The 25,987-nt window shown below is 37.3% G+C and overlaps 1 protein-coding gene across 1 annotated transcript in view; it reads left to right on the top strand.

Moving 5' to 3' along the window:
- LOC150082462 (piezo-type mechanosensitive ion channel component-like) overlaps positions 1 to 25,987 on the top strand; it is an 861,219-nt gene that overhangs the window by 500,001 nt on the left and 335,231 nt on the right. Inside the window, 2 exon segments of the mRNA XM_090377768.1 lie at positions 11,951 to 12,119; positions 14,984 to 15,144. Of these exon segments, the coding sequence (XP_090233894.1) occupies positions 11,951 to 12,119; positions 14,984 to 15,144 (330 nt within the window).

Here is a 25,987-nt window from a genome sequence, read left to right as displayed (position 1 = left end):
TTTCCAGAATCTTCTCTTTTGTGCATGCCATGTTTGTTGTTATTTGATTGATCAGCAAATTCTAATGGGATAAAGTCGTTAGAGACAAAATTTAACAGAGATTGTGAACACACTGATGCCTGCATGTACATGTGATTAAACATTCAACTACTAGATTACTGTTCATTGTTGTTGCACAGACGTGTGTGGATTTGCTGCCAGCGTTTATTCAGTTTCAAGATAGTTGCCTCCAAAATAGGGTGTAGCCTCGTGCCCTTGCAGCAATTCATAGTTCTTGAATTGCAAGAAATGTTAAGCAACTCTAGCCAGAGGCGGTGGCGAAATTGTCAGCATTGGTCAATCACTTTGCAATCGTGCTTGGGGTTAAGGTCATGGTGGGTCGTCCAGAAGTGTTGGTCAGTCTTTTCCCAGAGGATCGGTTATTCCCAGAGGATTTTTGAAATCTGGCCCAACATGCCCGTATCAATGTAAATAGCATCCCTATTTACATTGATTTCAGTCCAACGGGCCGTAAAATCCACTAAGAGGCTTCTGAGAATGACTACTGAGCAGAAAATCACTATCCACAAAGGACATCTGTACTGCCCTTAACCCATGCTTATCAGGCAGCGGCATTATCTTGGGAGATCCCTTATACAAGCAGGTGCACAATTCTGCTAACGGCACTCCTGTTGGCTCTGTCGTGGCCAACATCACCATGGAGGAATTAGAAGAACAAATATTCCTGAATCCACCTGTGCCTATTACAACCTGATGCACATATATTGATGACATCTTCACCGTCATCCCACATGGTTCTAAAGCAACATTACTGGATTACCTCAATTTGTTGTTAGTGTTCATCCAGTTCACTTTAGAGTTAGAAACTGACGGGTCCCTTCCACTCTTAAATGTCCTTGCAAAACGTGTGGGCTCATACCTGGAATCCTCGGTATACCGTAAGCCAATGTTCTGTGTACATTTTACCAACTACAGATCGTATCACGCCCCAAGCCAACTCAATAGCACTGCCCGCAACCTATTCTCCCGTGCTTGGAGCCATTCCAGCACAGATGAAGCCACACCGAGATTTCCAGAGTGAGAACGGACCTTCTCACTCTGGAAACCAGAGAAAGTAATACTCTTGATCTGGTTATCAGCAGTGATCATTCGTGTATTAAGAATCTGCAGATAAAGGAACCACTAGGTGGCAGTGATCACAGGGTACTGATGTGGGATTTACTTAAAGATTTAATTGCCATCAGGGGGGAAAGGAAAGGGTTTTTTGCTTCCGTAAGGGGGGAGTACAGTGGTATCCGACAGTTTTTAAATTCTGTACAGTGGGATCAACTGACAATGTTACCAACAGTAAATTCTAAGTGGGAAGCATTCAAGGAATTAATCATGGATGCTACTAAAAGTTTCATACCTATTAAGAAATATTGTTCAAGGTTTAGGCCTAAATGGTTATCAAATGAACTAATGAGACTCGTAACAGAGAACAAAAATGCATGGGATGCATATAAATTATCAAGCGACTCAGAAGCCTTTGGCAGATATAAGCTAGTCTGTAATCAGGTCACAAAGGAGGTTAGGCAGGTGAAGGCAGATTCCGAGAAATCCTTGGCAAAAGATGCTAAGAAAAACAGCAAGGATTTCTTTACTTATATAAACTCTAAAAAGAAGGGGATGAATCTGATTGGTCCACTTGACATCGATGGTGCGACTGTTGATGATCCTGCTCAGATACCAAACAAACTGAATGAGTATTTTGCATCTACATTCACACATGAGGAATTATTAAGGTTTGAAAATGGCAGAAGGTTATCAAATTGTAGCAGGATACTTAATGATTTTGTAATAACTGAAAGCAAAGTGGTGGAGAAATTGTTGAAGTTAAACATACGAAAAGCACCTGGGGTGGATGGGATCTATCCAGTTATATTAAAGGAGGCGGCAAAGCAACTAAGCAAACCCTTAGCCATAATTATGAGAGCATCCTTGGACTCAGGGGAGGTTCCCCATGGACTGGAGATGTGCAAATGTATCCCCAATTCACAAAGGGGGATCGAAGGGTGACACGAGTAATTACAGACCAGTTAGTTTAACTTCTGTTCCGGGTAAAATAATGGAGTCACTGGTTAAAGATGCATTGCAGGATCATCTAGACAAGACTGCAGCAATAATTCAGACACAGCATGGGTTTCTTAAGGGAAAGTCTTGTCTGACAAATTTGATAGGATATTATTAGCATTAGTAGAGGCATATGATGCAAGAAAGCTAGCTTATTCAGCATCATCCAAAAAAAAAAAAAAAAAAAAACCACAACCACTACTCCCATTTCACCCCTCCATTCGTTCGAAATACCTGTCCAGCTGAGCTTTAAATTTGTTTAGGCTATCAACTTCAACAACAAGTGATGGAAGTCTATTCCACAAACCAACTGCCCGCTGGCTAAAGGCAAATTTTCGCACATCTGTCTGACATCCGTCCTTCCTCAATTTGAATTTATGCCCTCTCAGGTGATTATTCTGAGCAAGAGGAAGAATCCCATAGGCATCGAGCATGCTAAAGCCATTCAAAGCCTTATACACCTCTATCAGATCACCTCACCGATGCCTAGTCTCCAGACTCTGTAATTTGCAAAACCTTTCTTCGTAAGAGGAACCCTTTGTTCCATTCACTAATCTTGTTGCCCTTCTCTGTACTCGTTCCAGCAGCTCTACATCCTTCTTGAAATGAGGCCTCCAGACATGTATACAGTACTCAAAGTGTGGCCTGACCAAAGCCTTATACAAGGGAATAATCACATCCCTATCCCTGCTAGAAAAATTCCTGTGTATCATTGACAAGACACCATGAGCTACTCTTGCAGCCAGTCTGCACTGCTCAGAGAACTTCATATCTGCCTGTACAATTACCCCCCATGTCCTTTTCATTCTCTACCACTGTCAGTGTAGTACCACAGAGTTGATAACATTGCTCTGGGGTTGCTGTTTCCCATATGTAGTACTTTACATTTGTCAACGTTAAATTTCATTTGCCACCTCTCAGCCCATCTGCTCAACCTTTCCAGATCCTGTTGCAGTAGCATAGCATCAGTAGCGTCCTTAACAACCCTGCCAACTTTTGTATCATCTGCAAACTTGGACATTAAGCTTGATATACCATCATCAATATTATTTATAAATACAGAGAACAGTAATGGAGCCAACACCGAACCCTGAGGGACTCCACTAATAACATTAGTCCACGATAAGCAGTGTCCATTGATTACCACTATCTGCCTTCTCCCCCTCAACCACCCCTTTATCCATAGCAGCAATTTGTCTCCAGTGCCACACTGCTCCAATTTGTGCAGCAGTCTTCCATGTGCAACAGTATCAAAAGTCTTTCTAAGATCTGAGTATATAATATCAAAGTTATTCCCTGCATCCAGTTGTTTTGTGACTGCATCATAGTATCCAATCAAGTTGGTCAGGCAAGACTTCCCCTTAACAAAACCATGGTGTGTCTGAGCTATAACTGAAGTCTTGTCTAAATGATCCTACAGTGCTTTTTTAACCAGTGCCTCCATTAATTTTCCTGGAACAGAAGTTAAGCTCACAGGTCTATAATTACTTGTGTCAGACTTTGATCCTCCTTTGTGAATTGGGGTCACATTTGCACATCTCCAGTCTATGGGTACCTCTATATTAAGTCCAAGAAAGCTCTCATAATTATGACTAAGGGTTTGCTTACTTCGTTTGCTGCCTCCTTTAATATAACTGGATGGACCCTTCGAACCTGGGTGCCTTTCTTGTGTTTATCTTCAACAATTTCTCCTCCACTTTACTCTCAGTTATTACAAGATTATCTAGCTTACTGCCAGAGTTGAATGCACCTCTGGCATTCCTCTCGCTGAATAACTCCTCATGTGTGAAAGTCGATGCAATATATTCATTTAGTTTGTTAGCTACCTGAGCAGGATCATCAACAGTTGAGCCATCGATATCAAGTGGACCAATCTGATTCATCCCCTTCCTTCTAGAATTTACATAAGTAAAGAACTCTTTGCTGTTTTCCTTTGCCAAAGATTTCTTTTAATCTGCCTTCGCCTGCCTAATCTCCTTTGTAACTTGGTTACAGATCAACTTATATCTATCTATCATAGGCTTCTGTGTCACGTGTTAATTTATATGTATCTCATGCATTTCTATTCTCTACCATATGTCTCATTAGTTCATCTGACATTCAGTTAAGTCTAAACTTTGGGCAATATTTCTTAATTGGTATGTAAAGCCTAGTAGCTTCCAAGATAAGTTCTTTGAATGCTTCCCATTTTGAATTTGCTGTTGGTAACATCATCAGTGGGTCCCACTGTATAGAATTTAAATACTGTCTCAGACCATCATAGTCACCTTTACGAAAGCGATGACACTTCACTTTACCCCTGATGGTTGTTACCTCTTTGAGTAAATCCCACTTTGGCACACTGTGATCACTGCTACCTAGTGGTTCCTTTATCTGCAGATTCTTAATGCATGAAGAATCACTACTGATAATCAAATCAACAGTATTACTCCTTCTAGTTGCCTCCCGAACATGCTGATGTAGAAAACAATCATCCAATAAATCCACAAAATCCTTGCTAGTGTGTGTGAGTGACCAACCCACAAATTCCAGTCAATATCTGGGAAATTACAATCCTCCATTATAAGACTCTCTGATTTACTGGCCCACTCTATTTCCTTGTACAGTTTCTTATTGTACTCATCGGATTCATTAGTTCTATAGAGTGTGCATTAGTTCTATTCGAGTGTGCTATAGAACACTCGTACTCTCAATTTTGATCTCCCAATGCTTATATCACACCAAACTGACTTGACACTGCCCTGTTCAGCGATGTCAACTCGCTTCACTTCCTTGGATTTTGTTTTCCTTAACTAATAGTATAACCCCTCCTCCCTTCCTATTCTGTCTATCCTTTCTGTATATGTTGTACTCCCCAAATTCCAGTTCTGCATTCCTTTTATCTATGTGACACAATGTCTCTGATATCCCAACAATATCCCCTTTTGATGCTTTGAGCAATACCTCAAATTGATCAAATTTATTTACCAAACTTCTAGCATTGGTGTGCACACAAGTATACATGCACCTGTTGCTATTCTTAGCAACCCTAACAGAACCCATGTGTTTACTTGTAGTGCAATGACTCCCAGCGGTCTCTGAAATATCCTGGATCTTGTTTTCCAGGCTTCTGCTCATTCCAATAGAAGCAGTGCAAGAATCACTTTCACCTCTGCCAGTGGCTACTGTTATTCTATTAGTCCTTGTAAGCCCCCCCCCCCCAGCTAGCAGTTTTCCTACCTACCTAACACTGCCTCGATAGCATCAGCAAATATTCTTGCACCCTTTCTATTTAACTGTATTCCATCCCTATAGAAGCAGTCTCTCCTGTTAACAAGTACAGACCAGGCTGAAAAAAATTCTACCCCTTGAACCTTGCACAATCCTTCCAGGGCCGAATTGATCAAAAAGGCTATCATATTCTCTCTCGTATCGTGTCTGGGCAGAATTGCAGACGCTTTTAAATTGAACTCTAATGCGTGGCTTTTTTTCAGCAGTGACCTGTACTTGCTAAGTAATTCCACCGGTCTCCTACTCTTAAGTTCTGCAAATTGCAGCACCTGGCGAGTAGGCACCTGCGAGTTTATCTGCTTAAGGTGTTTAAGGCCTTGAATGGGTTGAGCAAGCTGAATGCTGATGGGATTCTTCCTCTTACTCAGTTTAAAACCGAGGGGGCATAGATTGAAATTTGAGCAAAGACAGTTGTAGAAGAAATGTGCAGAAATATGCCTTTATCCAGCAGGTAGTTGATTGGTGGATCAGGCTTACATCTTTTGTGGTGGAAGTTAATAGCCTAAATAAATTTAATGTTGAGCTGGAAGCATTTGGAACGAATGGAGGAATGAAATGGGAGGGTGTTTTTTTGGCTGATGCTGCATAGGCTTGCCTTCTTGCATCTTATGCATCTTCTAATGCTACATTCATGCATGAGGAATTCTGTAGGGAAGTAGAGGACCGAAGCTTATTGAACTCTAATAAATTGGAACTCTAAAGAGAATAATTTCGAATTTAATGCATTAGGCTTTATGTAATTCATAATTTTTACTACATCACTAAGACACTGTTTAGTTCATCTGGCATTTTTTTCATAGCAAGACTTTCTCGACAAAGAAAGTAGTTTGTTGATTTACATTCTGGTTCATGCTGCTTAATGTGGGTAACCACTCCAGAATGCTTTCCTATTATTGCAGCAGTGCCATCAGAACATACTCCTACACAAACTTACTCTAAACCACATTTGTTGACTATGTAATCCTTCATAGTTTTATACAGTTTAGAGCTAGTTCTGTTTATTGGAAGTGAAGCTGAAATAAAGAATTCTTCCTTCATATCACTATCATGTTCAAATCATACATGTACTAAAAGAATTGCCGTGTTAGCAATATCTGTGCATTTGTTAAGTTGCAATGAAAAATACTCTGCTAGCTTTATTTGTTCTATGAGTTGGTCTTCCATACCATTAGCCAGTTCCTGAATATGTTAAGCTATGGTATCTCTGGAATGTGGTACTTCTGCTACTTTCTTTGCTGCAGATTCACCCAACAGTAGTTTTTCACTACTGTCTCAGCAATTGTATATGGTTTATTAGCATTAGTAGAGGCATATGATGCAAGAAAGCAAGCTTATGCAGCATCAGCCAAAAAAAAAAACAAAAAAAAAACCATGCTCCCATTTCACCCCTCCGTTCATTCCAAGTACCTGTACAGCTCAGCCTTAAATTTATTTAGGCTATCAACTTCCACAACAAAGGATGGAAGTCTGTTCCACCAAGCAACCACTCGCTGGCTAAAGGCAAACTTCCGTATTCAAATTGAGGAAAGACAGATGTATCCTACATCTGTCTTTCCTCAATTCGAATTTATACCCTCTCAAATGATTATTCTGAGCAAGAGGAACAATTCCATCAGCATTGAGCATGCTCAAACCATTCAAGGCTTTATACACCTCAATCAGATCACCTCACAGGTGCCTAGTCTCCAGACACTGTAATTTGCAAAATTTAAGCCTTTCTTTTCATTCACTAATCTTGTTGCCCTTCTCTGTACTCGTTCCAACAGCTCTACATCCTTCTTAAAATGAGGCCTCCAGACCAGTATACAGTAGTCAAGGTGTGGCCTGACCATTGCCATATATAAGGGGATAATCGCCTCCGTAGCCAGGTGGGCAGGAGCAGCAGTGCGTAGCACGTGCTTCTCGATTAGACCGGGATTTGAGCCCGTGACCACCAAATACGGAGGATGCGGAAAGGTCAGGGAATGACCATTGCATATCCCTGGAACAATGTGGCCTTAGTCGCTAATGCTCCTAAAAAAAAATTCCTGTATATCATTGACAAGACACTATGAGCTACTCTTGCAGACCGTCTGCACTGCTCAGAAAACTTGATATCTGCCTGCACAATTACCCCAGGTCCTTTTCATTCTCTACCATTGTCAGTGTAGTACCACAGAGTTGATACGTCACTCTGGGGTTGCTGCTTCCCATATGTAGTACTTTACATTTGTCAATTTTAAACTTCATTTATCACCTCAGCCCCTCTGCTCCACTTTTTTATATCCTGTTGCAGCAGCGTATTGGCATTAGTGTCCTTAACAACCCTGCAACCTTCGTATCATCTGCAAACTTGGACGTTAAGCTTGATCAACAATATCATTTATAAATACAGAAAACAACAATGGACCCAATATTTTAGTCTTAGCAACCTTATAAAGTGCTACTTTATAAGAAGCCAACAAAGCACTTGTTTATATGTGAAATATTGAACATCTGCTTTCTTCGGTTTTTTAATTAGATACTCTTTCTTTCCAAAAGATTCTTTCCAAGAATCTTTTGGGTTTGAACTTATTTCTTTATGTTTTGTATGTAAATCCCACTTAAGTTTTGATAGTTTCATTGCTTCATTAGCCAGTAGGTATTCCCAAATAATACACTGTGGTTTTATCCCTTTGCCATCAATTATGACTACTAAACCAAACTCAATATATGAGGATCATACTTCCTAGTAAAACTTGTATGAACTCTTTTGGTCTTCATTTCTTTGTAATCACTTTCATCATCATTATTTGGTTTTCTACTACTCTTGCTTTCAGAAAAGGCATGTCAGCTGAAGTAAAGAAAGCCAACATGAAAACCACAGCAATCTTTGGGAAACTTACCGAACAAACCAGTTTGCCAGTACTGCAATTTCTCCCTGCATCCTCGGGAAACAAGTGGTTCGTGTTATTTGTAATGGCAGTAGAAGCCAAGAACAATGTATTGATTGACACATAGGCATGCCAGACAATGTAATGATTAGTTTTTTCTCATTATTCAAAGCAGATTATTGGAATTCATGAGTATTTTTGCTATTAAAAAAACCATATTACTGATCTATTTGTACATTTTTAAACTTAGTTTTCCTAACCTCACCTTAAAGGATAGGTTAGGAAAGAAGGAAAACGTTTCTTTATTTCTGTTATATTTTGTAACTTGATCGACTAAATGTTAGGCTAGGAAAAGATCTGCTTACCTAAATTTAAAGGTCAGGTTGCCTGTATTTAAAATACAGGCAACCTGACCTTTAAAATACAGGCAACCTGTTATATAGGGGTTGCCTGTATTTAAAATACAGGCAACCCCTATATAACATGGTACTTATACAACGCCATTTTGCTTTAACATGATTGATAAATTGCGGCAATCCTCACACAACATGGTTATATAACATGGTTTTACTCTAAAACGGTTAGAGAATTTTAGTAAACCTCGCATAACAGGGTATTTTTGAGCTTTTATGCGGGGATACCCTGCTATATGTTGGATGTAATTTTTCAATGTTTACACTCCTTTGGAATCCCCCACTGTTGACTCACAGTTAAAAAAAATTATTGAGAAATCCTCGTATTTTATTTTGTTCGGAAATTCCTGTGTCACGTTCTGTGCTATTGAATTTGTACTTTTTGAACTTCTGGAAAAATCTAGATTTCAAAGTTTTATTACTATTGGATAGCCAAGACCATCCAAAAGATTTAAGTCATCCAAACATTGAAGTTATGTTTCTACCGCCACAGTTGTATACTGGGTTAATACAACTTCTTTCATTCAGCCGTTAAATCAAGGCATTATATCCACCTTTAAAACTCATTCCATCAGAAAATTATTACAATGGATTTTGGATAAGATTGATTCTGAATCTGTTGAAGTAATGGAGGCATGGAAACATTTCTCAATTGTGGACTGTATCAGAATCATAGCTTTATCACTGAAAGAAGTTAAACTGTCTACGTTAAATGCATGCGAAAAAATGTATGGTCAGAGTCAGTTTGTTCAGGAAATATGATTGAAACAGCAGAAAATGGAATTGGTGCGATAGTAGAACTTGCTACTTCAGTAGGAGGGGAAGGTTTTGATGATATGACTACTGAAGCCCTCATGGGGAGCACAGTTGATAGAATCGCCCTCCTTCCCACACCGGAAGGAGGGTGATTCTATCATTCGGCAGGAGGAGACCTGAGTTCGAATACAATCGATAACGGTAGGCATTTTTGTGGTTTTTTTTTTTCACAACGTGGCTGAGTTAGTCAGGCTTGGGCAGCATCGTTTTTTCATCTAGCAAAACAGAAAATTGACTACAGAACACACGCAATTTACAGACAATATATGCAGAGTAACATGGCCTTAGTCACTGATGCTCCTAAAAAAATTTTAAAAAAATATATGATTACTTGTAGAAAAAGAAGCCGGCATAGCAGATTTGGTGTAAATGGCATTGGAGGTAAAATCAAATCAATTCAGATGATGATATCGCAGATGAAAATTCTAAACCTCAAAATTTTACAATAAAAAGCATAGGGGAAAGCATAAAGTTAGCCGAGCAATTAGAATCTTTTTTTTTTTTTTTTTTTTTTTAATGCAGATTTTTGAATGAAAGGAGCCCAAAGTGCAAAAGTGAACTTCAAAAATGCTTAGTTCCATACGATGAAATTCACAAAGATTTATCAAGCAAAAGTAAACAAACCCAGATTACTGATTTTTTAAAGAGAGCAGAAGATACACGAAATTTAGAATGTTGTATTTTTGTTAGTTTTGTTAACGAAATAGTGCATTTTTGTTAGCTTTTGGAATGTAACCCCCCCCCCCACTTTTTGTACTTTTTCATAGTCCCGTATAACACTGTTTCGCACAACATCACCATTTTACAGGAACTTAATAACTGTGCTATATGAAGGTTACCTGTAATAGGAAAGGGTTTCCATACCTTAAATTTAAAGGTTAGGTTATGAAATAAGAAATAATAGGAAAAGGTTCCTTTATTTTTCTTTATATTTCCTAACTTAACCTTTAAAGTTAAGTTAGAAAATATAAAGGCTACCGATAAAAAGCACGGTCTGTTTACCGAGAATGCAGGGAGAAACTGCAGTTGTGGCAAACCACTTTGTCCGCTAAGTTTCCTGTAGTTTGGTGTGGTTCTCGTGTTGGCTTTCTTTACTTTCGCCAGCATATCTTTTCTTGACAAAAAGGTCGGTGAACTTTGTTTTGCCGTATACAATTAGGGTTAAAAATAAATAATACAAATTTTACTTTGCTAATTTTTAGTAATTTTAATTTATAGTTTAATAATTTATAATTTATTTGTAATTTATAGTTTAATAATGTTAAACTATAAATTACAAAACAGACTTGATTAAAAATTAAAATAATTGTAAAAATAAGTTATTCAATAAGAAATGCTTACAGATTTTTATACACATTTGGGTTACAATTGACAAACTAACCTTAAAATATCACATGTAACGTAGTCCTACTGTGCATAACTTATATGCAGCTTGCACCACATGCGACTCACCACATGACTTTGACAACACCCAAACTGGTCTATACCCTGTATAAAGAGAAGAATCTACTGATCACATACACTTTCATGTCATGGCAATGTGCCAAATTGCTATAAAATTTTCTAAACACTTACTTTCAATATCTGTACTTATCTTGTCGCGGCCCAGTAACAAACAGTTCGTGGACCACCCCTGGAATGTAACCCCTCCCCCCCTACACACACACACCGTGTGTTTGCGACCCACACTTTGAGTATCACTGGTCTAGTGGCGTCTATGATTACTTTCCTGATTGCTTCCCAGTTAGAATTTGCTGTTGGTAATGTCATCAATTGGTCTCGCTGTATAGAATTTAAAAACTGCCAGAGACCACTGTTGTTGTTGCCCTTATGAGATTACGATTGGAGGAGGCCTCAATTTATAGCACCCCAAAACCTCCAGAGGGTGTTATGGAAGTAGATTCTAAGAAAATTAAATTTGTCTGCCCAAAAATTCTTTTATCATGTCCTATTAAGTAAGAGTTTTTTTGAGGCCAAGTTGAAATTTAATCCTGTGATGTTATTTTATTTTTATGCCTTAATTCTCCCATTGTTTTCCTTGTTTCTCTCTTTATTTATGCTTTCTTATGATTAAATAGGTTTATCTATAAAAATGCAAAGTTTGAATATTTAAAGTATATATTTCAGTAGTAAAAGGGTTCAATTCCAGAAATGGGCAAAGGCTTTAATATGTAATTCCTATACCCACATAATGATCAATCCACATGATGACTGTTATCGTATAGTCTTTATGCAAGGATTTACTGTATAGCATCTGGTATGCAGAAGCCTATATGAATGTTTATGAATAGTTTAAAAAAAAACTTTCCTAGGACATTAATTATAAAATCATTGAATAACTTTTTCACAAAGGATTTTTGAATATATTGATCTTTAACTGAGAATAGTTACCATTTATTAGAGATATTCTTTTCCAGGTTTTGCTGCTTATGTATAATTGTGCAAATTCTCTGTAGCATAATATATAAAACTGTTTTATAATTTTAGAGAATCATGTTGTTAGCGGAGATGAATGTCATATGCCAGTTGAAGGAGCTGGTTTGTTATGGGATGAAATATGTTTTGCCTTCTTGCTTCTGCAGAAAAGACTTTTCTGTAGCTATTACTTTAAACATTTGGTCAATGAAGTCCGTGCTCAACAAGTTCTTGCATCTAGGTAATTTTTTTTTCATTATATCAAATAATTTTATACTTTATTAAGCAAAATGGCTTCAGTAGAGTTATACAATGCATTTCATATAGATTTTCTGACTTAAATTTTAAAAATCAATAAATTTCCACTTTTTTTTTTTTAGGAGAAATTGGGAAATATTCTTAATCCAGACTCTTTCATTGACAGTGTTCAAAATAGAGTACAAATTATAAAAATAAAGATTCATACAATGTATTTGATCAAAAAGTGATATATATATATATATATATTCAAGTGGTTTGTTAGCTATTATTTTATATTTATTCTAATTGTAATTGTAATTGTTTGAAAATACTTGCCTATGCACAAGCTGCAAAGATAGAGCAGTAAGTAAATATTTTGTATTGACTTTTCTAAGTGTAGGTTGTTTCCACCTGCAGTCCATGTCTGGCTATATAGCTAATGGGAGGTGAAGTTAGGAAAGTACTTAGGAAAGCAATAGACACTCCTGCACTCATATTTCACTAATAGCTCAGAGCATTGAAGAACTTTAGGGGAAGGACAGTAAATATTTACAGAATAATTTTGATATCATATACTTGGATTTTAGGAAAGTTTTTGATACTGTGGCACGTGGAAGACTACTGTACAATGGTGCCTCCGTAGCCAGGTGGGCAGGAGCAGCAGTGCGTAGCACACACTTCTTGATCAGACCGGGGTTCGAGCCCGTGACCACCGCATATCCCTGGAGAAATATGGCCTTAGTTGCTAATGCTCCTAAAAATCAAATAACAACAACTACTGTACAAATTGGAGCAGTATGACATTAAGGGCAAGTTCCTGAAATGGATAAAAGGATGGTTGAGTGGGAGAAGACAGAGTGGTTATCAATGGACACTTCTCTTCATGGAATAATGTTATTAGTGGAGTACCCCAAGTTTCAGTGTTGGCCCCATTGTTGTTTTCGGTATGTAAGCTTATGTGGCATCAGCCAAAAAAAAAAAAACTGCTCCCATTTCACCCCTCCATTTGTTCCAAATACCTGTCCAGCTCAGCCTTAAATTTATTTAGACTATCAACTTCCACAACAAAGGATGGAAGTCTGTTCCACCAACCAACTACCTGCTGGCTAAAGGCAAACTTCCGCAAACATCTATCCTACATCTGTCTTTCCTCAATTTGAATTTATGCCCTCTCAGGTGATTATTCTGAGCAAGTGGAAGAATCCCATCAGCATTGAGCATGCTCAAACCATTCAAGGCCTTATACACCTCAATCAGATCATTTCTCAGGTGCCTAGTCTCCTGACACTGTAATCTGCAAAACTTAAGCCTTTCTTGGTAACACCAACTCTTTATTTCCCTCACTAATCTCGTTGCCTTTATCTGTACTCGTACCAGCAGCTCTACATCTTTCCTAAAATGAGGCTTCCAGACCTACTGTATTTCCCCATGTATAAGACGCACCTTTTTTCGAAAAATTTGGGGTCTGAAAACTGGGTGCGTCTTACACAGTGGTTGTAGATTTTTTTACTTGCATTTCCCACTTTTTCACGCTTGTTGTCTTTGCGCTTATTGTTTTTCACTTGTTTCCGGTATATTAGGTTACGTTTTGCCACGTTTTGCCCAGAAATGGCTCAGAAAAGATTTTTGTGCAGTGCTGAATTCAAGTTATGAGGAGTTGTATGAATTTTATGATGAATAAAACTTGAGTTCAATAACTTTATGTAATACATTTTTTTTCAAATTTCGGGCCCCAAAATTAAGGTGCGTCTTATACATGGGAGCATCTTATACATGGGGAAATACGGTATATACAGTACTCAAGGTGTAGCCTGACCATTGCCTTATACAAAGGGACAATCGCCTCCTCATCCCTGCTACCAAAATTTCTGTATATCATCGAAAAGACACCATGAGCTACTCTTGCAGCCTTTTTGATAGTTAGAACAAACTTCCATCTGTTGTAGTTGGAGGTCAGAAACTTGAATAAGTTCAGGGCAGAACTAGATTTGGACTGAATAAATGTGTGTAATGGGAAGGATGAAATAGCATCAGCCAAAAAAAAAAAGCAATCTTCCCCCCCCGCTGATGCTTTATAAGCTTGCTTTCTTGCATCATATGCCCTGCTAATACTAATTCCTGTATGCTTATTGTAGAGTTTGACTACTCTCTTTCTATCACTATTACTACTAATGACTACTAATCTATCACTAACCCCCCCTCCTTTTTTTTTTCTTTCCAAGTTGAAGCTATAAAGGAAGCAGATTTGAAAAAAATAATGATAATAATGTAGTGAGAGAATTATACACTATGCCAAATAATGCATTTGAAATTAGTGTTAGACAATTGTGCAGATATTGGATTAAGCATATCGGCTTCTCAAGGCACATATTTTGAAGGGAATAAGAAATTTTAGGATATTGAATAAATAAGAAATTTGAAGGGGTATAAGAAATGGTTTGAGCAAGCTCAACGCTGATGAGATTCTTCCTCTTGCTCAGATTCCACACCTGAATGGCATAAATTCAAATTGAGTAAGGATTGTTGTAGAATAGATGTCTGGAAATTTGCCTTTAGATAGTGGGTGGTTGATTGCTGGATCAAACTTCCATCTGTCGTTGTGGAAGTTGACAGATTAAATAAATTCAACACTGAACTAAAGAAACTGTTGGAGTGAATGGATGAGTAAAGTGGGAAGGTTTTTTTTTTTTTTTTTTTTTGCTGATGCTATATAAGCTTGCTTTCTTGCATCATATGCCTCTACTAATGCCAATAAACTGTTTAAAACACTTGCTTTTATGTATTCACTAATTCCTGAAGCTTTTTAGATACACACCTTCTAGTTACAATAAGTAAATTTGATATTCATTAGTTTTGGTTCTGCAGGGGAGCGGAGCTTATTCATGAAATCCAGATGAATGAAGTCAAAGAGCAGCAGGCTGCAGAAAAAGAGATAATGGAAAAAATAATAAAAAAAATGGACCATATGAAAGCTTACCAGCAAAAAGTTCGGGGCTTAAAAATAGAACCAACAAGCCATTTTCAAGGTAAAAAGAGCTGTTTTCTATATTAAATTTTGATAGTTGCTGTTAAAGTAATAAGATAATTTTGTAATAGTTTAATATCATTCTCTTAATATTTTATCTGAATGTGAATTTGTTTATTTTAATTTTTCAGGACAATGAATTTCATGTTTTCTTCAAAAAATGACTTTTGTTAATTACTATTTGCTAATTTTGCTGTTCAGTTGTAGTTAAATCAGACATTAAACCTGCTACCCAGTGATCTCTGAAAAACAACAAACAAATCATATTTACGTATTTAAATTTAGTCATGATTTGTGGTAATTAACTCAACTTTTCTTAGTCATTGCTTTTAATAAAGAACAGTGTGTTTGTTTCCAATTCCTATATGAAGAAGTGTAGTTGCCTGATTAAATGCAATTAAAATTTGCATTTATCCAAATGCAAATTTTCATTGCATATCAAAACATGTTTTGATATACAATGAAAATTGCATATCACATTTGTATTTACGTTTTGTATATCAAAACAGATACAAATTTTTCATGCCTTTTGCTTTAGTGTTGCCCAGGAGTTGATTTTTATTTATTTGTTTTTCTTGGTAAATATTATAACTGCTGAAAACTACAATGTCATACTCATAGTGGTTTTATTTTTTTAAAAAGAAAAGTTTTGTGACAATTGGTTGTGGGCCGTGAAATTGATTTTCACATCCAGCATTTATAGGATTATGATGATGTGGCAAGTAAATATTCATTTTTTTCTTCTTTTAGATATCCCTCCATCTCCCCAGCAAATAGCATGGAAGATAAATTGTGTCCAGAAATTACCCTATAGGAAATTTGATTCCAATTAGGAGAATTTTTTAATTAATGTGTTTTAAAAAATTATCCTATTAGAAATCTGTTTGATTCCAAAATTTAGATATTTTGTAGCAGGGGCATTAAAAATTTTTCTTGAATAAAGTTATTGCCTGGACTGCCAGTTTTAGATATAGCAAACAGTACTGATTTAGAAGCATCCTGTAAAAATGACTCACTCTTTATGCTACTTCCTTGAAGTGCACTCTATTTAGTTAACTTCAAGGTGGTGGTATTTTAATTGTTTTAACTTATTAGTCTTCTTCTGTTAGTTTCTTTTAATATAACTATTTACCACATGAAAATTTAAATATGCATGAGGAGGTGAGTTTTTTTGAAAATATTTCTAAATTACTGTTATTGGAATTCAGTAACTAGAATCCTTCCTTTGAGTGATAATTCTTCACATGGTGAATTTATGAAATCATAGTTTTGTTTATATATCTCATTTTTTTTTAATTACTAAAACTCATAGAATGATTCTCTAATGATATTGTTTTCAAAAACTTGTTTAACTTAAAATAAATGGCATTGAAAGGTATAATTTTTTGGTCATTGTTTGCAGTTTAATTTGATTCTCACATCCAAGTTTCTCAGACCCTTTGTACCATTGTCAGGGCTGAAAATAAAATTATTTGCAGCACTGATAATGATATCACTAAATTATAATCATGTTATTACTGAATTATTAATGATTAGTTATTAATAATTGAGTAATAATGCGATCATTACTTTATAATGAAATGATGCAATACTAACTTATTGAAATTTTTATAGTTATTCAGCATGTAACTATAAATGTTTCTAAATTACTGGATTTTCATCTCAGAGACTCGGAACTCAGAAGAGCTGCAAGGTGTAGTTCTAATTAAATTCATAGTGTGTGTGTGTGAGAGAGAGAGAGAGAGAGAGAGAGAGAGAGAGAGAGAGAGAGAGAGAGAGTGAGATTTCCAAATTGATTCTTTAAATGCATACAATAAGTAATTTTGACAAAATTACTTATGCAAAAGTTACATTCAATACAATTGATCCATTGAATACATACAATAAATAACTTTTGCACCTGCTTATAATGATTCTGTTTTCAGACTAAAGGAAAATTTAATTAAGTGAATCCCGTTTTTTGAAATAATTAATCTTGGATTAAAAAGTCTGAAATGCTCAGATTGCTACTTCATGGAGTAATCTGAATATTTATAAATTGAGGCTGTTTGTAGTTTGTTTGTGTGTGTGTGTGTTTTAGAATATAGTGAGATATATCAATTGTTCATGTCAGTACCTTTTTATTATCAGGCTATGTCGGGCATAAAAATACAAGAAAATATTTTTAATTCCAAACTGAAGGATGCAAAAATTGAATTTAAATTAAATATTTTACAAAGAGCTACCTTTCATTTTGGCATCAAATTTAAAATTTTATATATATTGCAGAAGTAATATATTTTTAGAATTGGGATTTTTTTTAAAAATTTTATTAATACAAATCATGCACTACAGAATCCCTAATTTTACAGTGAATTGTGTATGTAATAAACTATAATAATATTAAAAACAATAATGAAGATAGTCCAAAATGACTAGCTTATTACGATGTGAAAAGGTTTGTGGGGCGGTCGGGTTAGACTGTATAACTGGTTGTGACAATGGAAGTTGCAAGGATGTGATATTAAGAATATCAGGTAAGTTAAGGTTAAAAAAACTGTCATAATATTGCTACTGGATGTGTTAGAAGGATTGTTGATATTTTATTGGACATGTAAGTTGATATGTTATAAGAATTTTAGAGAAGAAACTTGCAGTCACCTTAGATTCTTCTAACATCAAGAATGAGATAAGTGATTGATAGTAACAGCAGTTGTAGAATAGAGGATTAATGGAGGAGATGAATCTTAGTTACCCTGGTGAGCTTGAAGTTTGTTAGAGTGGAATTTTTGAGAATTCCAAGAAGCAAAAGCATAGTCAGTTTGTGTTATAGAGTACCTCTATATAAAAGTATTGAATAATTTTAAATATTTAACTGATAACATGAGAGATACGACTGATTTATGTCAGATATGACATAAATCAGAGTTGCTTGTGAAAATGAATCCTAAGTCTATAACTTGATCACTCTTATCATGGTTTTGTGTACACGATCATCCATTATAGTAGGGATAGTTAAGATCATTACATATCTAGGTAATGATCCAGAAATTGAGAAAGAGATAGACTGACACTTAGATGGAATTGTAGAGAGTGTTTTCTGAGACACGCTGCATGAGTTTGTTTAGAGCTTCTAGAGTTGAACTTGGTCAGATGGTTTTTGAAATAGATGAGTAATTGAGTGCTGTCGGAAATGTGATAGTGTGAACTGCGGATCATGAGACTGTATTCTGAAGGTCATTAATGAAATTGTTAAATAAGAGAGATTGATAGCGAAAATGCTGGAGAACCTCACTATTTGGAAAAAAGATTTTGAATGAGGATTTTGACAATTGAGGATTTTGACAATTGAATTCAATTCTTGAATTCCATAAATCTGTGTGTTGCCAATTAGAATGTTGAATAGACCTTATAAAATGTAAAAAGATCAACTATTGATTTTGATCTTTGTCAGAAACAAACTTCTAAGGTTAATGTGACTAATCAACTTTTCAGGAAGCCATGTTGTTAGGCTATAAAAGGTGTTGGATAGTTAGATAAATGCCCCTGAAATATTAAATCAAGAATCCTAGTGATTTTGTTGTGGAGGAAAATTGGTTTGTGGTTTCTTAGATCTTAAAGTCCTCAGATCTTTTATTAAAGATAGGCTGAATACTGATATTTTTAAAGTGATTAGGGTAGTTGCCCTAATCTACTACAGCTCATCAACTTTTATGGAAAGGTTGATGAGCTGTAGTAGAGACAGCTATATTCCTCCATTCCCTCAGAAGAGAATAGTGAAGAAGTCAGGGCTTGCAGAGTAGCCATTATTCAATTTAAAGAAAACAATATCATCATCAAAATGGAGATGTTATCAGCAAAAAAAAAAAAAAAAAAAAAAAAAACCCTTCCAGTTTCACCCGTCCTGTCACTCCAAATGTTTGTCTAGCCCAGCCTTAAATTTATTTAAGCTATCAACTTCTACAATAACAGATGAAATTCTGTTTCAGCAGTCAGCTACCTGTTGGCTAAAAGCAAGCTTCCACACATCTATTCTACAACTGTCTTTCCTCAATTTGAATCTATGCTTCCTCAGCTTAGTGTGAACAAGTGGAAGTATCCCATCAGCACTGAGCTTGCCCAAACCATTCAAGGCCTTATACACCTCAATCAGATCACCTTGCAGCAGATGCCTAGTCTCCAGATGCTGCAACTTGCGGAGCTTTTTTTTTTTTTTTTTATGTGAACCCCAAACACGAGAGGTATTAGAACCTATAGTACTTAGTACTGTGCTTGGGTTGGAGGTTGAGAAGACGAAAGAAGATATTTGTTGACATTGGACTTGAACTTCTGTAGATTGTAATTTTCAGGAAATACATATGAAGGAAGGTTGTTCCAGAAAATGGCAGTTGAATGAATAAATGAGGAAGATGAAAAGTTGGTTCTGTGGGTTTGAAGTTGGACAGTAAATGGATGTTGGCTGGTGGCAGCACGTGTTCAGACTGTTTTGAAAGAGAGAGCAGGAATTATAGAAGCCAATTCAGAAGAACAGTGCCCATGGAAGTATCTGTAGAAGAGGCATGCGGCAGAAACAGTGCGTCTATGAGAAAGCGAGTGGAGAGACTCTGTTAGAGATGAATCATTAATTAACCTAACTGCCCTCTTCTGAATGGAATCAAGAAGCCTGAGAGAAGTTTTGGGGGCACCACCCCAGATGTGGGAACAATATTCCATGGCAGGGTGGATTTGCGATTTATACAGAGTGAGCAGCTTTTCGGAAGAAACGTAACGCAGAGAGCGAAAGAGAAAACCAAGTTTTTTAGATGCAGGGGAAGCAATATTTGTAATGTGCTTGTGCCAAGAGAGATTGGAAGTCAGGGTAATCCCCAAAAGAGATATATCATTTTGCCTAGAAATCGGAGTGTCAATAAAGATAAGCATAGGAGCAGAAGAATCCTTTTTCCGATATATAAGACAAGACTGAGTTTCAGAAGGGTTGAAATCAACTAAGTTGTCTTTCCCCACTGGAGAATTACCTGAAGATCAGCATTTAAGGAATTGGGAGCAGATTTTCGAGAACTTGAAGCTGATTGAGCAGGACAAGGTTTCTCAAAATGGAAGGTTGAATGCAATGTGCTATCATCGGCAAAACTATGGATAGGATTTCCAGTCAATGGAAGAAGGTCATTGATATACAAGAGGAAAAGAGTGGGGGAAAGAACTGAACCTTGGAGGACACCGGCATTAGTGGAGAAGTTAGAAGACAGAGAGCCATCTACCATCACCCTCAGTGAGCGATCAGAGAGAAAACTGAATAACCAATTACTAAAAACAGTTGGCAAACCATAAGATGGAAGCTTGTTTAGAAGACCTTTATGCCAAACATGATCAAAAGCCTTTGAGATGTCAAGAGCAACTACTTGCGTTTCACCGTACCTTTCCATTGAATTAGTCCATAAATGGGTAACATAAGCCAGAATATCACCAGTGGATCGACACTGACGGAATCCATACTGGCGATCGTTGATCAGACGGAAGCTTTCTAGGTAGTTTAAGAGTTGGCGGTTAATTGCTTTCTCCATTACTTTAGAAAGAGTAGAAGTAATTGCAATGGGACGATAATTGGATGGGAGGGATTTGTCACCCTTTTTAGGAACTGGCTGGATATGAGCAAATTTCCAAGCAGAAGGAAAAACACCTTTGGAATAAGAAAGTGAAAAAAGGTGGCAAAGAATACGAGTAAGTTCAGGGGCAGAGGTTTTGAGAACAAGTGGAGAAATACCATCAGGACCTGGAGCTTTCTTAGCATCAAGATTCATCAAAATCCTTCTGATATCCTTTTGACGGAAGACCACAGGAGGCATTGAATGGAGCACGTTGGGAATGGTGGGAGGTGTTTTACCAAGATCATTAATACATGAGCTGGAAGAAAAATGGGATGCTAGCAGGTCAGCTTTATCCTTGGCTGAAGTGACAACAGAACCATCTGGTTTGGACAGAGGTGGGAGCAGAGATGGGCAAAAATTGCGGCCAATAGCTTTGGCAAGAGACCAGAATGCTCGGCTACCATTAGGGCAAGAAGCAAGTTTTCTACTCTTAGCCTGTTCAAACTCTAGTTTGGACTGATTAATAACTGCTTTACAATTGTTGCGAGCTTTGGTGTAGGCAGAAAATGAAACTGAAGAATTAGAAACAAGCCAATTACAATATGTAACATTCTTCTCTTGGACAGCCTTAGCACATTTATTGGAAAACCAAGGTTTAGATAAAGAATGAGATCTTAAAGTGGAGTGTGGGATAAAGGATTCCATTCCTGCAAGAATAATTTCACTGACACGTTCTGAGCAAACGTTAACATCAGAAGTTTTGAAACACTAATCCGACCAAGGAAAAGAAGAAAAGAAGTCTCGCAGGTCATCCCATTTTGTATTCTTGTAATGCCAAACAACACAAGGTTGGGAATAGCCATAAGATAAAGGTTCCATTGGAGAAGAGACAATCACCAAGTTGTGATCTGAAGTGCCTAGAGGACCTCTCACTTCAACCATGTACTTAGAAGGGTTGTTTGTGAGAAAAAGATCAAGCGTATTGGCTGTATGATTAGGATTGTCCTAATCATACAGCCAATAGGTAAATGAAGGTAAATGAAGGCACAGATTGTTCATTTACTTGTAGGTAAATGAACAATCTGTGCTAGGTCATTAGTAATTGCAAAACCCTCAGCATCTCGACCTGCTGGGTCGGTTTGACTAGAAAATGGAAGCCAGCTGGAGTTGTGAACATTAAAATCACCAAGGAAAATTACCTCACTGTTAGGAAAGTTGGACTGGAGAAAGTCAATTTGCAAAGAGAGGAAGTCAAAGAGCTCCAAGTGATTAGTGGAGAACGGTAGAGACAACAGATGAATTTGACACAATGAGATAGTGAGATTTTAAGCCAGAGAAGATCAAAGAGAGGAGATTCCAAATTGCCAAGTCTCTGACAGGGGAATATCAGAACAGACATATGCACAAGTACCACCTTTGAGGCGAAAGGAATCATACAGCGAATAATTTGGGCATCTGAGATGAGCAGTAGTTGAATCAACTGATAACTGAGATTCTGTCAGAAAACGTACGTGGGGTTTGGCAGACTCCAAGTGGAAATGGACATTGTTGAGATTAGAATTGAGACCACACGTATATTTGTGAAATGAAAGCCTTTCATCATAAGCACACCCCTTTGTTCCTCACACCAATCTTGTCCTTCTCTGTACTCGTTCTAGCAGCTCTACATCCTACCTCCAGACCTCTATACAGTACTCAAGGTGTGACCTGACCATTGCCTTATACAAAGGGATAATCACCTCCTTGTCTCTGCTAGCAAAATTCCTATATATCATTGACAAAACTCCATGACCTGTTCTGGCAGCCCATCTGAAGAGACCTTCATAGCTGACTGCATAATTACCCCCATGTCTCTTTTTATTCTCCACCTCTCTGAATGTAGTACCACATCGTTGGTACATTTGTCTTGGGTTACTGCTACCCATATGCAGTACTTTGCATTTGTCAATGTTAAACTTCAGTTGCCACTTCTCAGCCCATCTTGAGAGAGAGAGAGAGAGAGAGAAGAGAAGAATGATGGTATCCAGCTCAGGACCCTGGGTGTCACTAGATGTGAGCCCCTGGGGATGATCATCTTTGACAAGAAATGGTTCATGGAAAAGGAGAAGAGAAGAAAATTGAGGTATTACTTTGAGAGGCAGCAAAGGATTCGAGGAAGCCACTAGTATTTCATTGTAGTTTGATGTACTTTTGTTCAATTTGAGATGGTAGATAATAATATAGAAATCGAAGTTGACTGGCATTAAATTTATAAGTTCCAAAAAGGCCTGTTGTCACTATTGGTGATGAAGCTGTTTATGAATTTATGGAAGTATGACATGCAGATTGGATAGGATTTTAGACTTTCCACATTGACTGCTCGTAATTGACATGTGTTTGATTGCCAGATATGTTGAATTTCCTCCTAAAGGATTCCTTTGATTCAGTTTGAATGTGGACTTTATTATATATTAGCAAGGAAATTTAGCATTGTCAGTACTAGAGATGGGAACAAAATTATTGATGACTGCAAGAGAACAGTATGAAGGAGAGTACCAGTTAAATGGTTCACATTGTTAGTCATGCTAAAAACTTTAAGATAAAGATTCCCAAGGATGCCATAATATTCCAATTAGCCTTCCTAAAGTTGTATTTAAGTTGAAATGAATCAGCTGGGGTGTATGATAGAAGAATAAACTTAAAAAGACGAGAGGGAGCTCTTCAGACAGGACAAATAAAATATCTTGGCTTGCAGTGATATTGAAGAACAGAAAGAGAAGGATTGAAATCAACTAAGTTACTTTTTCCCTGCTGGAGATCAATATATAATCAATTCGCAGTGGATATTGAAGTTGAAGCTGTTCGTGCTGTCAAGATTTCTCAAACTTTAAGGTGGAATGCAGTGTACTATCATCAGCAAAACTGTAGGATTTCTGATCAATGGAAGAAGGTCATTAATGTACAAGAGAAAAAAGGTGAGAGAAAGAGCCCTCGGGAACACTTGTATTATTGGAGGATTTAGAAGACAGAGAGCCATCTACTATTATTTGCAGTGAGTGGTCAGAGAGAAAACAGGATACTGGTTACAAAATCAGTTGGCAAACTAAGATGGAAGCTTATTTAGAAGATCTTTATGGCAAATGTGATCAAAAGCCTTAGAAATGTCAAACGAAACTGCTTGAGTTTCACCCAACTTTTCAGTTGAATTTGTCCATAGATGGGTAACATAAGCCGGTATATGACCAGTGGATCGACACTGATGGAATCGCTACTGGCAATCATTGATCAGCTGGAAGGTTTCTAGACAGTTTTAAGAGTTAGCAGTTTATTTCTCCATTACTTTAGAAAGAGTAGAAGGAGACGAATAATTGGATGGAGTGGGGGGGGAAACCGATACAGAACAGCAGTAAGTTTAGGAGCACAGGTTTTGACAAGTGTGGAAATACCATCAGGACATGGAACTTTTTTTATCATCCAGATTGATCAAAATCCTTCTGACATCCTTTTGATGGGAGGCATTGAATGGAGTGTACTGGGAATTTTAGGAAGTGATTTACCAAGATCACCAATACACGAGTTGGAAGAAATATAGGATGCTAGCAGGTCAGCTTTATCTTTGGCTGAAGTGGCAATAGAACAATTGAGTTTTAAGAGGCTGACACAAGCTATTATAGACTTGTGTCAGCCTATCAAAGACTGACACAAGTAATTATAGACCTTTGAATTTAACTTCTGTTCCAGGAAAATTAATGGAGGCACTGGTTAAAGAAGCACTGCAGGATCATCTAGACAAGACTTCAGTTATAGCTCGGATACAGCATGGTTTTGTTAAGGGGAAGTCTTGCTTGACCAATTTGATTGGATACTATGATGCAGTCACAAAAGAACTGGATGCAGGGAATAACTTTGATATTATATACTTGGATCTTAGAAAGGCTTTTGATACCGTTGTACCTGGAACAGAACAACGGTATCAAGCTTAATGTCCAAGTTTGCAGATGGTACAAAGGTTGGCAGGGTTGTCAAGGACACTACTGACACTATGCTGCTGCTGCAACAGTATCTGGAAAGGTTGAGCAGATGGGCTGAGAGGTGGCAAATGAAGTTTAACATTGACAAATGTAAAGTACTACATATGGGAAACAGCAACCCCAGAGCAACGTATCAACTCTGTGGTACTACACTGACAGTGGTAGAGAATGAAAAGGACCTGGGGGTAATTATGCAGGCAGATATGAAGTTCTCTGAGCAGTGCAGATGGGCTACAAGAGTAGCTCATGGTGTCTTCTCAATGATATACAGGAATTTTTCTAGCAGGGATAAGGAGGTGATTATTCCCTTGTATAAGGCAATGGTCAGGCCACACCTAGAGTACTGTATACAGGTCTGGAGGCCTCATTTCAAGAAGGATGTAGAGCTGCTGGAACGAGTACAGAGAAGGGCAACAAGATTAGGGAATGGAACAAAGGGGGTGCTCTTACGAAGAAAGGCTTAAGTTTTGCAAATTACAGTGTCTGGAGACTAGGCACCAGCGAGGTGATCTGATAGAGGTGTATAAAGCCTTGAATGGTTTGAGCATGCTCAATGCTGATGGGATTCTTCCTCTTGCTCAGAATAATCACCTGATAGGGCATAAATTCAAATTGAGGAAAGACAGATGTACGATAGACGTGAGGAAATTTGCCTTTAGCCAGCGGGTAGTTGGTTGGTGGAACAGACTTCCATCCCTTGTCGTGGAAGTTAATAGCCTAAATAAATTTAAGGCTCAGCTGGACAGGTATTTTGAACAGAGGGGTGAAGTGGAAGTGGTTTTTTCTTTTCTTTTCTTTTCTTTTTTTTTTTTGGCTGATGCTTCATAAGTTTGCCTTCTTGCATCAAATGCCTATGCTAATGCTAAGAGGCGGAATAGAGGTGGGCAAAAATTGCTGCCATTAGCTTTGGCAAGAGACTAGAATGCTTAACTACCATTTGCACAAGAAGGAAGTTTTCTACCCTTAACTTGTGCAAAATGTAGTTTGGACTGATAATAACTGGTTTACAGTTGTTGTGAGGTTTGGTGTATACAGAAAATGAACTTGGAGATTTGGATACAAGCTAATTGCCTGAGTAGCTCAGAAGGGCGACATTCCTCCATGTGGTCTGATTGCCACACCTCGACTCTTGCTTAAATTGGTTTGCACCTTGTGGTCACGTCTAGTATGTTAGGCACCATATTTCAGGATTTGCACGTGGCGTTTATACCGAGGTTTGCTAACAGTTCTCATCATTGTGGAGGCATAAGCAGAGGATCAAACTGGCACA

Source organism: Mastigoproctus giganteus, chromosome 7 (genome assembly GCF_048544385.1).
Source record: "Mastigoproctus giganteus isolate SK-2022 chromosome 7, ASM4854438v1, whole genome shotgun sequence".
NCBI classification, from domain to species: domain Eukaryota; kingdom Metazoa; phylum Arthropoda; class Arachnida; order Uropygi; family Thelyphonidae; genus Mastigoproctus; species Mastigoproctus giganteus.
The sequence above is the reverse complement of the archived record's forward strand: the minus strand, read 5'-3'. Positions and strand labels throughout refer to the sequence as shown.